Raw genomic sequence first — 13,791 nt, 5'->3', positions numbered from 1 at the left:
CTAAGAAAAAAAATCAATAAAGGAAAATGAAGAGTCTTCATCTAAATAAATGCAACATGATGTAGTAGAAAGAGCATAGTTTTCTGACAGAACTGGTCTTTTTTCTTGCTTAAACTCTTTGTGTTACAGTTATCATACCTGTAATATGAGGGTAATAATATTTATTTCCTGAGAATGAAATAAACTATCCTATGTAAAACAGAATACTTGATTTTCACTACTGATTGAAAACTAGTATGTAAACTCTTTTTTCAGAGAGGCACAAAAGTTCTGTCACAGAAAAAAGGTATTCTGATTTCTTCTAAAGCAATTAAATGATAACTGATAATAAATGGAAAAAAAAACAGATGAGCCAGGACTTTGCTAAAAACAAATTTGAATTGCCCCTCTTAAATGTGTATATGCTTTAGGCATTGGAAGGTGAGCCATGGATGTGGATAATCAAAGATGAGACTAAAAGTGAATGAGAAGAATGATCTTGGTTATGGAATAGGCAAGATTACAAGGTGTTTAAGAACCTGAACCTTAAGGTCTGTTTCACAACAATGTGAATATACTTAACACAACTGAACTGTACGCTTGAAAATGGTTAAGATGGCAACTTTTATGTTATGTATTTTTTATGATAATTAAAAAAAAAGAATCAGTTCAAGGCAAAAACAAAAACTAAACTTATATTCTAAATCTGAAGGTTACAATATGGAGGTTCCTTAAAAAACTAAAAATAGAACTACCATGTGACCCAGCAATCCCACTACTGGACATATACCCAGAGAAAACCATAATTCAAAAAGACACATGCACCCCAATGTTCACTGCAGCACTATTTACAATAGCCAGGACATGAAAGCAACCTACATGTCTATCAGGAGAAGAATGGATAAAGAAGACGCGGTACATATATACAATGGAATATTACTCAGCCATAAAAAGGAACAAAATTGGGTCATTTGTAGAGACGTGGATGGACCTAGAGACTGTCATACAGAGTGAAGTAAGTCAGAAAGAGAAAAACAAATATCATATATATATATATATATTTTTTGTTGTTGTTGTTGTTGTTGTTACGCAGGCCTCTAACTGTTGTGGCCTCTCCCGTTACGGAGCACAGGCTCCAGACGCGCAGGCTCAGCGGCCATGGCTCACGGGCCCAGCCGCTCCGTGGCATGTGGGATCTTCCCAGACCAGGGCACGAACCCACGTCCCCTGCATCGGTAGGTGGACTCTCAACCACTGCGCCACCAGTGAAGCCCCAAATATCATATATTAATGCATATATGTGGAATCTGAACAAACTGGTATAGACGATCTTATTTACAAAGCAGAAATAGAGACAGAGACGTAGAGAAAAAACGTACGGATACCAAGGGGGAAGGGCCGGGGTGGGATGAATTGGGAGATTGGGATTGACATCTAAACACAATTGATACTATGTATAAAATAGATAACTAGGGCTTCCCTGGTCCAGAGCCTGTGCTCTGCAATGGGAGAGGCCACGACAGTGAGAGGCCCGCGTACCGCAAAAAAAAAAAAAAGATAACTAATGAGAACCTACAGTATAGCACAGGGAACTCTACTCAGTGCTCTGTGGTGACCTAAATGGAAGGAAATCCAAAAAAGAGGGGATATAGGTATACATATAGCTGTTTCACTTTGCTGTACAGCAGAAACTTACACAACATTGTAAAGCAACTATACTCCAATAAAAATTTAAAAAAAATAAATCTGAAGGTTGCCTGCTGCTGAAGCTAAGGTTGGTGGAAAAGAATTTATGACAGTTTGCATACTAACCTCTGCAAGAAAAAGGAAACATTTATTCATTCAACAAATATTTATTGAGCACCTATATACTAGGTGCTAAAGCTGAAGCGCTTAACAAAACAAAGTCCTTACAGTCTATTGGGGAGACACTGTTGGATGCTTTTAAGTGCTGTGAGAAAAATAGAGCAAAGCAAAGGAGATAAGGGATGCTTGGGGGTAGCAGTGAGGCAGGGGTTGCTGTTTTATTTAGAGTAATCAAGGAAGTCTCTCTGATAAGAAGACATTTGACCAGGGAACCTGAAAAAAGTAAGGGAGTCAGTAATGTAGTCCTAAGAGGAAAAGCATTCCAGGCAGCATTCTAGGGAGCAGTAAGTGCCAAGGCCCTGAGGCATCAGTGTGCCTGCTATAGTCAAGGTAAACAAGGTCTCCACAGATAGATCAGAGAGAGTGAAGGATAGACTGGTAGAAGATAAGGTCAGAGAGATAAGGAAGTGCCAGATTATTCAACATTGTAAGGTCTTTGCCTTTAATGGAGTGACACAGAAAGTGGTCGGAGGGTTTTGAGCAGAGGAATGGCACGATCTGACACACTTTAGCTGCTGTGTTGAGAACAGTCTGAAAGAAGAGGGAGTATGGAAGCAGGGAGGCCAGTTAGGAGGCTAGTATAATGATTTATGCAAGAGATGACAGTGGCTTGGACCAGGATGGTAGCAGTGGAAGCAGTCAGATTCTGGATGTATTCTGAGGGGTGAGCCAACAGAACTTACTGATAGAGTAGATGTAGTAGATGAAAGAATAAGAGGAGTCGAGGATAATCCCTAGGTTTTTGACCTGGCCAATCAGAAACACTGGAGTCGCCATTTACTGAGATGGGGAAAACTGCAAAGAGATTTTGCGGGGGAGATTAGAAGTTCAGTTTTGCCGTGTAAAATTTGAGATGCCAATTAGACTTCCAAGTGGAGATGCCAAGTAGAAACTTAAATATTTGAGTGGGCATCCAGGGAAGAGGTTTGGGTGGTGATATAAATCTGTAAGTTGTTATAACACAGATAGTATTTAAAGTCACAAGATGGCATGAGAAGAGAAGAGGTCTGGAGGGTGAGCCCTGGGAATTCCCTAGCGTTCCACTGGTTAGGACTCGGCGCTTTCACTGCCATGGCCTGGGTTCAATTCCTGGATGTTCAATCCCTGTTCCGGGAACTAAGATCCTGAGAACCGTGCACTGCGGCCAAAAAATTTAAAAAATAAAAAATAAAATGAAGAGTGAGCGCCGAGATGCCCAGAGGAAGCATCTGCAAACAAGACTGATGAGGAATGGCTGGTGAGCTAAAAGGAGAACTAAGAAAGTGATAACTCAGAAGCCCAGTGAGGAAGGTTTTTTTTTTCCCTTTCTTTAAAGAAAGAGAGAATAATCAGCTGTGTCAAATGCTGCTGAGGAGTCAAGTAAGATGAAGACTAAGAAATATGACCATAGGGTTTAGCAACACGGAGGTCACTGGTGATGCCAACCAAAGAAGTTACAGGAGGAGTGGTGAGAAGAAGATCTGACTGGAGCATTTCCAAGGAGAACCGGAGGAGAGGAATTGGAAGCAGCAAGCATTCACAGTTTCTTCCAAGAGGTTTTCTATAAAGGCTAGCAGACACATAGTAGCTGAAAGGATGTGGCAGTCAAAAAAGGGTTTGTCAAAAATGGAATCTACTATCAAGGTTAAACTACTTTCAGGTTGGTTATACATTCGTTCATTTGCTTTTTACAGATACTGTCACTCTGGGGAATGAGAATTTAATACAGTTTTGGAGGACAAAAATAATCCTAATATAACTAAGTATTTACTTTAATCAGTACTAAGAAATAAGGCAATTTTTATTTGATTTCAGAAACAAAGTTTAAATAAGTTAAAACTTCATTTAATCAGTATGAGTGTAGTTACACTGATCCCTGATCGCTTTGAAAAAGTATATGTATTAATAAAGGCAAATTTACCTTGGTGTTATCAAATGCCAACAGGAGTGTTCTGCCATTTGTTAAAAAGATTTCTACTGCATTATCTCTCAATTGCCACCAACGCTTGTGAACTTCTTTAATTTCTTCATATGTCCAGGAAAACGATGCTGGTTCCAATTCTCCCTGAAGGCTCTAAAGACAAAGGAAATAACATGAAAGTATTTGTTCTACATGAAATAGAAATAATTGTTTTAATTTTAGATTGTTAAAAACTATCAAAATGCAATAGAAAGTCTTTCTTTTGTGGCAAAATGGCAGATAAGATTCTCTGAAAATCCTCCCACTACTAAACCCTTCAAAATGCTGGATTAAAAAATCTAAGAAAAACAATTTAAATAGACTTCGTTTAAACTTTTTTAGGAGGCTGTATCTTTTAGAGCAGTTTTAGGTTTACAGAACTGAGCAGATAACACGGCGTTCCAATGCATGGCTTCCCCGCACTCAGTTTCCCTACTGTGAACACCTTGTTCTCACGTGGTGCATGTGCTACAACTGGTGAGCCACTATTGAATAGGTTATTCTTAACTAAAGTCCATAGTTTAATCTTGGTGTTGTATAGTTCAATGGGTTTTGACAAATGTTTAATGACATGTATCCACCATTACACTATCACACAGACTAGTGTCACTGCCCTAAAATTCCCTTCTGTTCCATCTGGCAGCCACTGATCTTTTTATTGTCTCCACTGTGTTCCTTTTTCCAGAATGTCATATGGTTGGAATCATACAGTATGTAGACTTTTCAGACCGATTTCTTTTACTAAGCAAATATTCTTTTAAATGTATAGTTGAGCTTGCAAGAAAGTAAGGGAAATGAAATCTCCAGGAGTCAAAAACAAAGAGAAATTTGAAAAACAGCTGTAACGAGGAAGTGACACTTTGGCCTGCTCTATGTGTGCTTTACTATTGTACTGGGTCCCAACTCATTTCTAGAAGTAGAGACAGGAAATATATTACAAAGAAAATAAAATATTTTAATGAAAACGTAATATTCTCATTCTTAAAACCAAAATCCTCCCTGTTTAGCTTCAACATTCAACATGAATTCAAGTTAATAAACATTAATTAAGCATCTACAGGCAAGGTGCTCTGCTAAGTGCCCTGCATAAATCTATGTATGATAAAAAGGGGGAACGAGATATTTGCACCCACTTTTAAAAGGCAAGATAGCAAATGTCATACAGGAAGTAAGAAAAAATGCTACAAAAGGACAGAGAAAAGAAGAAGCCTTCAATCTATTAAAAAGCAAGGGTCTTTTTAGAGTTTTAAAGGTGAATATGTAACCTTTTGGCTCCAGAAAAAAAGCTGTTTCATGTAGCAACTATTAAATTCTTTGGTTGCTGAAAAGATACATCTTGAAAAATAACATAACTATATTTTTACTAGCTGGGATAAATACTGTAGTAATTGTTATATGAATCATGAAATAATGCCTACTCAATTTTCGGGGGCTATATTAAATTAATTATTTTTTAACATGATTTGCTTTACAAGCAAATTTTGTGTTCTCACTCATTAATTTCTTTGAATCAAATATGTATTCACCATTAAACCATACATAATCTTATTTACTTACATCTTTAGCAGTTTGTAGCTTTAGAAGTCCTGAAACAAAGAGCCTTACTTCTCCTGTTACAGGGCTCTCAAAACAATATTTTAATGGCATGTAAATGAATTCAAGTGGATAAAATGCTTTTCTGTACAAAAATGTGAATTGAGTCTTTTTTGTTATTTTCTGATTGATATCGGTATTTCCAGAAGAATAAAAATCATGACTACTAAGCTATGTGAATATCAGGATTACTTAAGTTATTCAATTAGACAAAATTTTTCTTTCTTTTTGAAGGCAAATGTACATGATAGTAAACGGGGAGTGGCAGGGAGTTTGTTGCTACTGAGGACAGTAGTGAAAAATCGAGTGGACATACACAGAAATAACAGGAGCACTTTAGAATATGACTCATAATACTCACGGCTCTGCGAATCAGACCATAAGCCAGAGGGGATGGCATGGTCTTCTTTTTAAAATTATCTTTAAAAAAAAATTGGAATTCAGACAAATTTACACAGAGTGCAACAATTAATGAACTCTAACAGTTCTACAAGCTCTCTGGTTGTATTAAATTTACACATTTTGGGAATTTGTCTAGATTCATACAAATGCAAACTTAAGCTTCTACTCACGGAACTTTCAACTGTGTCAGAAGCGTTATCTTCCACAAAATACATTCCACATTTACCTGCAGAAAATAATTGGTATGAGTTTAAAAATGTTTATGCACTATTACCTTATATGGTTAAAGGCATGCCTCTGGAGTCAGTTGGACTGAATTTGAATCCCAGAACCCAGAACGAGCTAATACTCACTCTCTCTCTCTCTCTCTCTCTCTCTCTCTCTCTCTCTCTATATATATATATATATATATATACATATATATATATATATATATATATATTTTTTTTTTTTTTGCGGTACGCAGGCCTCTCACTGTTGTGGCCTCTCCCGTTGTGGAGCACAGGCTCCGGACGCACAGGCTCAGCAGCCATGGCTCACGGGCCCAGCCGCTCCGCGGCATGTGGAATCTTCCCGGACCAGGGCACAAACCCGTGTCCCCTGCATCGGCAGGCAGACTCTAAACCACTGTGCCACCAGGGAAGCCCTCAATAAATAGTTTTGAAGAGCATCCATGAGATCTTAGGCAAGTTGCTTAACCTCTTTGTACTTTAGCCTCATTATAAAAAGAAGAGGGAAGACTCTATTTCACAGGGTTACTGTGAGAATTAAATTAGAATATATGTAAAATGTTTATTAACGGTATCTGCCACTTCATGCTAAAAGGTTTAGGCTATTAATTATTACCAGTATTCTTCTTAGGTTACTAGCATATTACTTTGCTTTATTTTGTCATACATTAACTGAAGTCAAGTTATCAACTAAATTTTCTAGCCAAAGAGGAACGCTTAATTATTTTGCTGACTTAAACACTCAGTAGGGCAGAAAGGCCTTACACGATACTTCCCCAATTTTCCCTGCTTGATAGGCTGTTTTTAATGCATGCCCCTACGTCATGTATCCAAACAGTAGAAACTTCCCTGGGGCTCTGCAGTGGGTGCTGGTCACCTTGAGCACTGGCACGGCTGGCTCAGAGAAAGGCACCATCTCCATCCTTGTGACCATGGGGCTCAGCCCTGGCAAGCTCGAAACTCTGCCTGTCAGGGCTTCGGGGCTATAGCTTTAGCCAACTGCAGTGACTCTCAAATTTGAGGGTGCATCAGAATCTCTGCAGGGTTCATAAAAATGCAGATCGCTGGGCCCCACCCACAGAGTTTCAGATTCAGCAGGTCTGGGCTGGGGCCTGAGAATGCGTATTTCTTAGAAGTTCCTATGTGATGCTGATGCTCCTGATTTGGGGACCGCGCTTTGAGAGCAACTGGCCCACAGCGTAGAAATTGGTCCTTTAAGGGAATAGAGACTAGAGTGATAAAACCTTATTCCTTCATGTCTTGAGGAAAAAATCTCTCACCAAATGTAACTATCCATGGATCGACAGTCTTGGCCTTTCTCTCAGAAGTACAATAGAGAATATAAATTATAAACAATCTCAAGGTGGATATATTTCATACGCATAGGGGTATCTGTGAAAACAGTAGGCTTATAAGTATACCAATAATTCTTTACTTTAAAAATAAAAATTGATATATAATAAAAGGAATGATTAAATATAAAAATGTATACTCATGAAGAAAGTCAATTTTATAAAAATTAAAATGCTGTTCAGGGCTTCCCTGGTGGCGCAGTGGTTGAGAGTCCACCTGCCAATGCAGGGGATACAGGTTCGTGCCCCGGTCCGGGAAGATCCCAGGTGCCGTGGAGTGGCTGGGCCTGTGAGCCATGGCCGCTGAGCCTGCGCGTCCGGAGCCTGTGCTCCGCAACGGGAGAGGCCGCAACAGTGAGAGGCCCGCGTATAGCAAAAAAAAAAAAAAAAAAATACTGTTCATGTGCTTTTCAGAGAATAAGATTGTCATTTTTCACATTCATGAGTCATATACATTATATACAAATGTTAAGGCAAAATAACCTATAAGAAAGAGGTTATTTGTTATAGAAAGTTCATCTCATTTAATGGTAGTGTGTCAAAACAATGCTTCAAATTATCTAAGAATAAAATAGGCAGGGTGAATATGTGTAAAAATCTGCAAAGTGTGACTTACCTAACAACAATTCACCAGCTGTCTCTCTAGATGGTGCGACGCTGATACATCTTCGATTCACTCTGTCAAAACATATTTAAAATTACTATGATTAAATGTTTTGACCGATTTCAGAGAGTAAAAGCTTTATTTTATCATAGAAGATTTCAGCAAAGCAGACTAGAGTTTCAAAAGCATAAAACATCTTGTTAAAATCCACATGAAAATAACTCATTTATTGACATTATAATAGAGGAGAAAATAGCGGAAACTTTTAGAAAAGGTGAATAATTCCAACACTCTTATGCAGAATACAGGGATTCCATTATTTAAAAGAGACTTCAATATTTTATATTTTCCAGTAAATAAGCAAACATTGGTTCATGGCTCTGATACTTCAAACACAGAAAAGAAGCTTAGCATTCTAGGAAAAAGGGGGGATTCAGAGTCAGAAAAGTTCCTCTATTCTTTAGTCAAGTCACTTATCTTTTTTGAGTCTCGCAGTTTTTTACCTATACAATGGGCATCATAACAACCTCGACTACACCAATAATGAAAATACTATTAATAGCTACCATACTGACCCACTGAATAGTGCTATGACTTATCTTCCTCATGTAACAGATGAGGAAACTGAGACAGAGAGAGGCTAAGATCAGATGGCTGGTAGGAAGAGGAACTAGGATTTGAACGTTTAATCAATACACTAGATTGCCTCTTGAGATGCCACCAGCAGCGCTATCTATTTCACAGAGCTGTTGGAAAAATCAACTACAAAAATATAGGTATGCAACCAAGGGCCAGAGCATGATGACTGAAGTCCAATGAATCCTCCCTAACAAAAATGTCTGTTCTTTTTGGATTCTGGCCATTCAGATTTGTCTTCTCTTTGAGCCATGTTTGGGATCTTTCCCAAAACCATGGCATTATCTAAAATAAATATTACATAAGCGCAACAATAGACTATTAAAGTCTTTAACACCTTCAACAAAAGAGAAAATGTCTTATGGATTCAAATTTACCTTATAGACTCACTTGCAGCTTTGTCCTTCACAGTAGAAGAGAAAGAAGAATGAGTTTTGTCTTCAAATAGGTAAGAGAGTGGTGGTTTGACCACATCTGCTGAGGAAAAAAGGACATTATTATCTTTGTGTAATGCCCATAGTTAATCTGCTATATTTACATGTTGAGTCAAGAAGCCACTATCACCTTCTGATTTTTGTCTATCCCTAAGGAGATACTTATTTGGAATAGTTAAGTAACATCTCTGTAAGCGCCTTCTCTCTCGATTTGGCCCTTCTGTTGGATCCAACTGCCATGAAGTTGGATAGTAGATGGGGTCATACCAGACTGCTCTGCAAGTGAAAAGAAAAGATTTTAAGTGGTAACCTGAAGTATTTGTAGTTTAAAAAAAATCATTATAGAAATTGAATAAATAAATCAAAATTTATCTATTCAATTGAAAAATCCCAACCAGTTATATAATTAGACTAGGATATGCATACACATTCTACAAAAGAATAACATTAAAAAAAAAAAGTATCCTCTGCTCTGGAGTCCCAGTGACCCTGCCTCGAGGCAAGCTCTGCTACCAATTTCTTGTATCTATTAATTTTTTTTTTTTTTTTTTTTTGCAGTACGCGGGCCTCTCACTGTTGTGGCCTCTCCCGTTGCGGAGCACAGGCTCCGGACGCACAGGCTTAGCGGCCATGGCTCACGGGCCCAGCCGCTCCGCGGCATATGGGATCCTCCCAGACCGGGGCACGAACCCGTATCCCCTGCATCGGCAGGCGGACTCTCAACCACTGCGCCACCAGGGAGGCCCTCTATTAAATTTTAAAAAGGATATAGCATGACTACTATGTATGCTTTAGCAATATATTAGACTTAGTATGGTTAACTAAAGAAAAAAATCAATTTTCCAAATTAATTTTCTTCAGTTCCCATTTTGCCTATTATCTAATAAAACAAATAAAATGAGTTCACTTTTGTAGTAATCACATTTCTTAAAATGTTTTAAAGTAAATTAATATTTTAAATGAAAGGAAATAGTAGAACCATATTAAATACATTTTTAGAAATAGGTAAGAGAAAAAAAAAATTACCCTTAATCCCATTACCCCAAACATACCAAAATACTGGTAGTGATTACTTTCTTTCAGTTTTTAAAATTGCAGTTAAAATTATTATGTATACACATTTCTATATCCTGCCTTCTTTCACTGAACACAGTATAGTCTTTATTATTACCATTTTAAATGGCTAACGTTATATTGAGTGGATGCATAATAATGTATTTAACTCTATTACTATTATTATATATTTAAGTTGTTTCCAATTCATTCACTAACATAAATAATGCAGAGATGAAAACCTTTATGCTTATTGCTTTTCCATATTTTGAATATTTTCCTTAGGACAGAATCACTAAAACAGGATAACTGGAACTAGAAATAAAATGTTTGTAGGGTTCCTGACACGTGTCAAAGTGTACAATGCCACCAAACCTCTGACAAAGGGCTAAGATACATTTCTTCCTGCTGTGGAGATTAGCACCTAAAAAAAATTTTTTTTGTAACATAAAAGGTAAAATACGGTTTCTAAAGGTTTTAAATCAGCTTCTAGCAATAGTCAATATTTTCCCATCTGTTTATTAATTCTATTTGTCTTATGTGAAGAGTATATTCATGTCTTTTGCTATTCAAACTTTTGGAATCTTGATAATTTTCAAATCTTTATGCATTTTTAAAACCATAAAAATATTAACTGTGAAATACTTGCTGAAAATAAACTTTGATGTTTTGTTGTGGTTATGCTTGTTAAATACATTGGAAAATATGAAAGGTCAAAGCCATTAATTTCTTCTTTGTAGTTTCTTCAATTGTGTTTGATCTTAAGAAAGTTATCTGTCCATCACCATTGATAAATATCCTATTTTCTTCTACTTTGTAAACTTTTTGAGTTTAGTTCATTCCTTCACCTGGAATTTGCTTTAGTGTATAATGATTAGTGTATAATGCTTAGTGCCTCGAAGTCATAATACTAATCAGTTATCTTAATCAAATTCAGAGAATAATACTTTAATTTCCCTCTTTTCCTTATTTGTGATGCATCTGTTTAACTGTGTTATTAAAATCTTAACTAGAAAAAGGTCTATTTCCCAACTATCCTGTTTCAGTGATTTCTCTATTCTTTTGCAAAGATCATATTTTAAAATGAAAGCCAATATATAGATTTTTCTCTCTGGAAGAGCTAATGCCTCTGCCTCTCATTATTTTTTCTCTCCCTAAAAATTAAAAAATAATATTCTCATAGGATTATTCTTCAAGATGAAATAAATCACAAATGAGTAAACAAAAAATATTTAAACTAATGTGATAATGTTATGAATCTTTACTGTGGAGTAAAAATAACATCAATATATAAAAATTCATGCTTACCTATCATGCGTCAGTTGTTGAATAAGCTCCTGCCAGTGTCTGCTGGCACTCAGATCCACTTTATACATTCCTCTGATGTGCTGGATCACCTTTTTTCTCTCAATTCCTTGGGAAAGAGACACTGCCTGGGTGATATCCGCAGCTATTTTAGATATATCCTTTGATTTTGAATCAAGACGCTGAAAGAGACTAAACAAACAAGATGCCCATAAGTTAAGCATATGTGGAACATTAAATGTATATCAAAACATGATACTTTAAAAGTATATGTGAAATCTAATGGGTTCCTAAAAGACATAGCTTTTAGAACACATAAAATCCTACCTTTGCTGATTATTATTAACTGTTTTCTGCCAGTTGGCTTTATTCACATGTTCTTCAGTTTCATATTTCTTTTGTTCCTAAAAGATTTGGATAATAATATATTATATAAAACTTATTATTTACCATTTAACACTGGCACAGAGCTCAACAAACTAAATTTAAAACAAAGTTAACAAAGGAAAAAAATATTGTCCCCACGAGACCAAAATATTAAAATACATTAACCACTTAAATAATGCTATAACTCCCCTTTGTTTCCACACAATTTGGGTCACAGAAATCAGGGTGGAATAGTTAATTAGGGTTGCCAAACCCGATGGGTGTGCATAGTTGCTTGCTTCCTTATTTTGCCTTTTCATTAAAGAACCCAGAACTTAAGGTTGATGATTCAACTTGCTTGTCACTATTAAAATCTTTCCTTCCCTGAAAGCTAGTGATAATGGATAAACAAGACCACAGAGAATAAAATGCTCCTTAAAACAGGCCTATTTGTTCTCTCATAGTAAAAAAGCAATATAGGGGCTTCCCTGGTGGCGCAGTGGTTGAGAGTCCGCTTGCCGATGCAGGGGACACGGGTTCGTGCCCCGGTCCGGGAAGATCCCACATGCCGTGGAGCGGCTGGGCCTGTGAGCCATGGCCGCTAAGCCTGTGCGTCTGGAGCCTGTGCTCCGCAATAGGAGAGGCCACAACAGTGAGAGGCCCGCGTACCGCAAAAAAAAAAAAAAAAAAAAAAAAGCAATATAAGGTTAAAAAAAAAAAATCAAATTCATTATCAATGGTACTCTATAACACACAAAAAAACTTTCATTCTTTAGTTATATTCAGTGGGATATCCTAAGAAAATTGTTTCTTTTGCTTTCACTGACTCACCTCTTTAATCACTTTAATAAGGTCTGATTTTGTCGATGCACTGGGGGGGATGCACTTATGACCACATAACTTTAAAGCATTCATAAGCAGCTCTGCTGTGTCTAGTTCTTCTTCAGTCAATTCATCTTCGTGATTATGTATCAACTCTGACAAATACAAAACTAACTTGGCTCCATGCTTTAAAAAAAAAGTAACAATTTTTTTAATTAAAAAAATTTTTTAAGTCATAAAGAATTTTTATTTCTTACATTTAAATTATTTAACAGTAAATTAAATTACATTTCTAGATTTATTTGGTTGGATCTGGTTTAAATAAATCAGCTAAAAAAGACATTTTGGAAACAACTGAAGAAATTGTCAAACGATTATGTGTTGGGTATATGATGACATTAGGGTACATGCTAATTTTGTTAGGTATAATAATGTTGTTATGGTTACATAAAAAATGTCTTCTGAAAAATGTCATGATTACTATAATTTACTTTAAAATACTTCAGAAAAAAGAAATGATGTTAATATGATAAAAATTAACAATTGTTAGATTTATGTGATGGTCATATGGTATTCATACAGTATTCACTAGTCTCCATTTTTCTTAGTATGTTTGAAAATTTTCATTGTAAAAGGTAAAAAAGAAAGAGAGGAAAAGAAAGGAAGAAAAGAAGGAAAGAAGGAAGGAAGGAGAGGGAGGGAGGGAGGAAGGAGGAAGGAAAGCAAAGAAGGAAGGAAAAGAAGGAAAGAAGGAAAAAAGCAAGCACACAACCTTTTGGGGAAAGAATTTTGGAGAGGATTTGCTAAAGGAATACAGGAAATAAGCCTGGGATAAAGAAAAATAATTCTTAGTTCTTCTCATAGAACTGAACTGGAAGGAAAACTTTCCTTTAAGCCTTAAGGTAAGAGGATTATGCATGATTATTCTTTCTCCTTTAATTTCTGCCTGGGAGAATAAACATTGGAGAAAATTCCAGAACAAAAATGTATCTTTGGATCTGTTTGTAAGCATTCACTATTCCCTAGGGAGAACAAAAGGTGAAAAACTCTAAACCAATAAGATGTCATCACTCAGTTCTGTGCATGTCCACAGAAGGGTTGGTTTAGGCCTATCTTCTATGAACAGACCCTATAAAGAAAATTAGAGTGTTACTTGAGGTAATGACGATGGTCCTTCCAAGTGTAAACCTAAACCAAACTTTGATTCATG

At 36.5% G+C, this 13,791-nt stretch overlaps 1 protein-coding gene across 6 annotated transcripts in view; it reads right to left on the bottom strand.

The window, feature by feature from the left end:
• LYST (lysosomal trafficking regulator) overlaps positions 1-13,791 on the bottom strand; it is a 197,721-nt gene that overhangs the window by 54,802 nt on the left and 129,128 nt on the right. For 4 of the 6 annotated variants that reach the window (XM_082640698.1, XM_082640696.1, XM_082640700.1 and 1 more), the window contains 8 exons: positions 12,591-12,767; positions 11,721-11,797; positions 11,397-11,585; positions 9,166-9,311; positions 8,979-9,078; positions 7,978-8,039; positions 5,950-6,005; positions 3,746-3,898 (listed from right to left, as the gene is read on the bottom strand). In XM_082640698.1, coding sequence (XP_082496824.1) covers positions 3,746-3,898; positions 5,950-6,005; positions 7,978-8,039; positions 8,979-9,078; positions 9,166-9,311; positions 11,397-11,585; positions 11,721-11,797; positions 12,591-12,767 — 960 coding nt within the window. The remainder of the gene's footprint in view (positions 1-3,745; positions 3,899-5,949; positions 6,006-7,977; positions 8,040-8,978; positions 9,079-9,165; positions 9,312-11,396; positions 11,586-11,720; positions 11,798-12,590; positions 12,768-13,791) is intronic. The other 2 variants (XM_082640699.1, XM_082640701.1) reach the window with 1 other exon arrangement.

Source organism: Mesoplodon mirus (assembly GCF_964341445.2).
Source record: "Mesoplodon mirus genome assembly, chromosome: 2".
Classification (NCBI taxonomy): domain Eukaryota; kingdom Metazoa; phylum Chordata; class Mammalia; order Artiodactyla; family Ziphiidae; genus Mesoplodon; species Mesoplodon mirus.
Note: the sequence above shows the minus strand (reverse complement) of the source record. Positions and strands in the feature narration are given on the sequence as shown.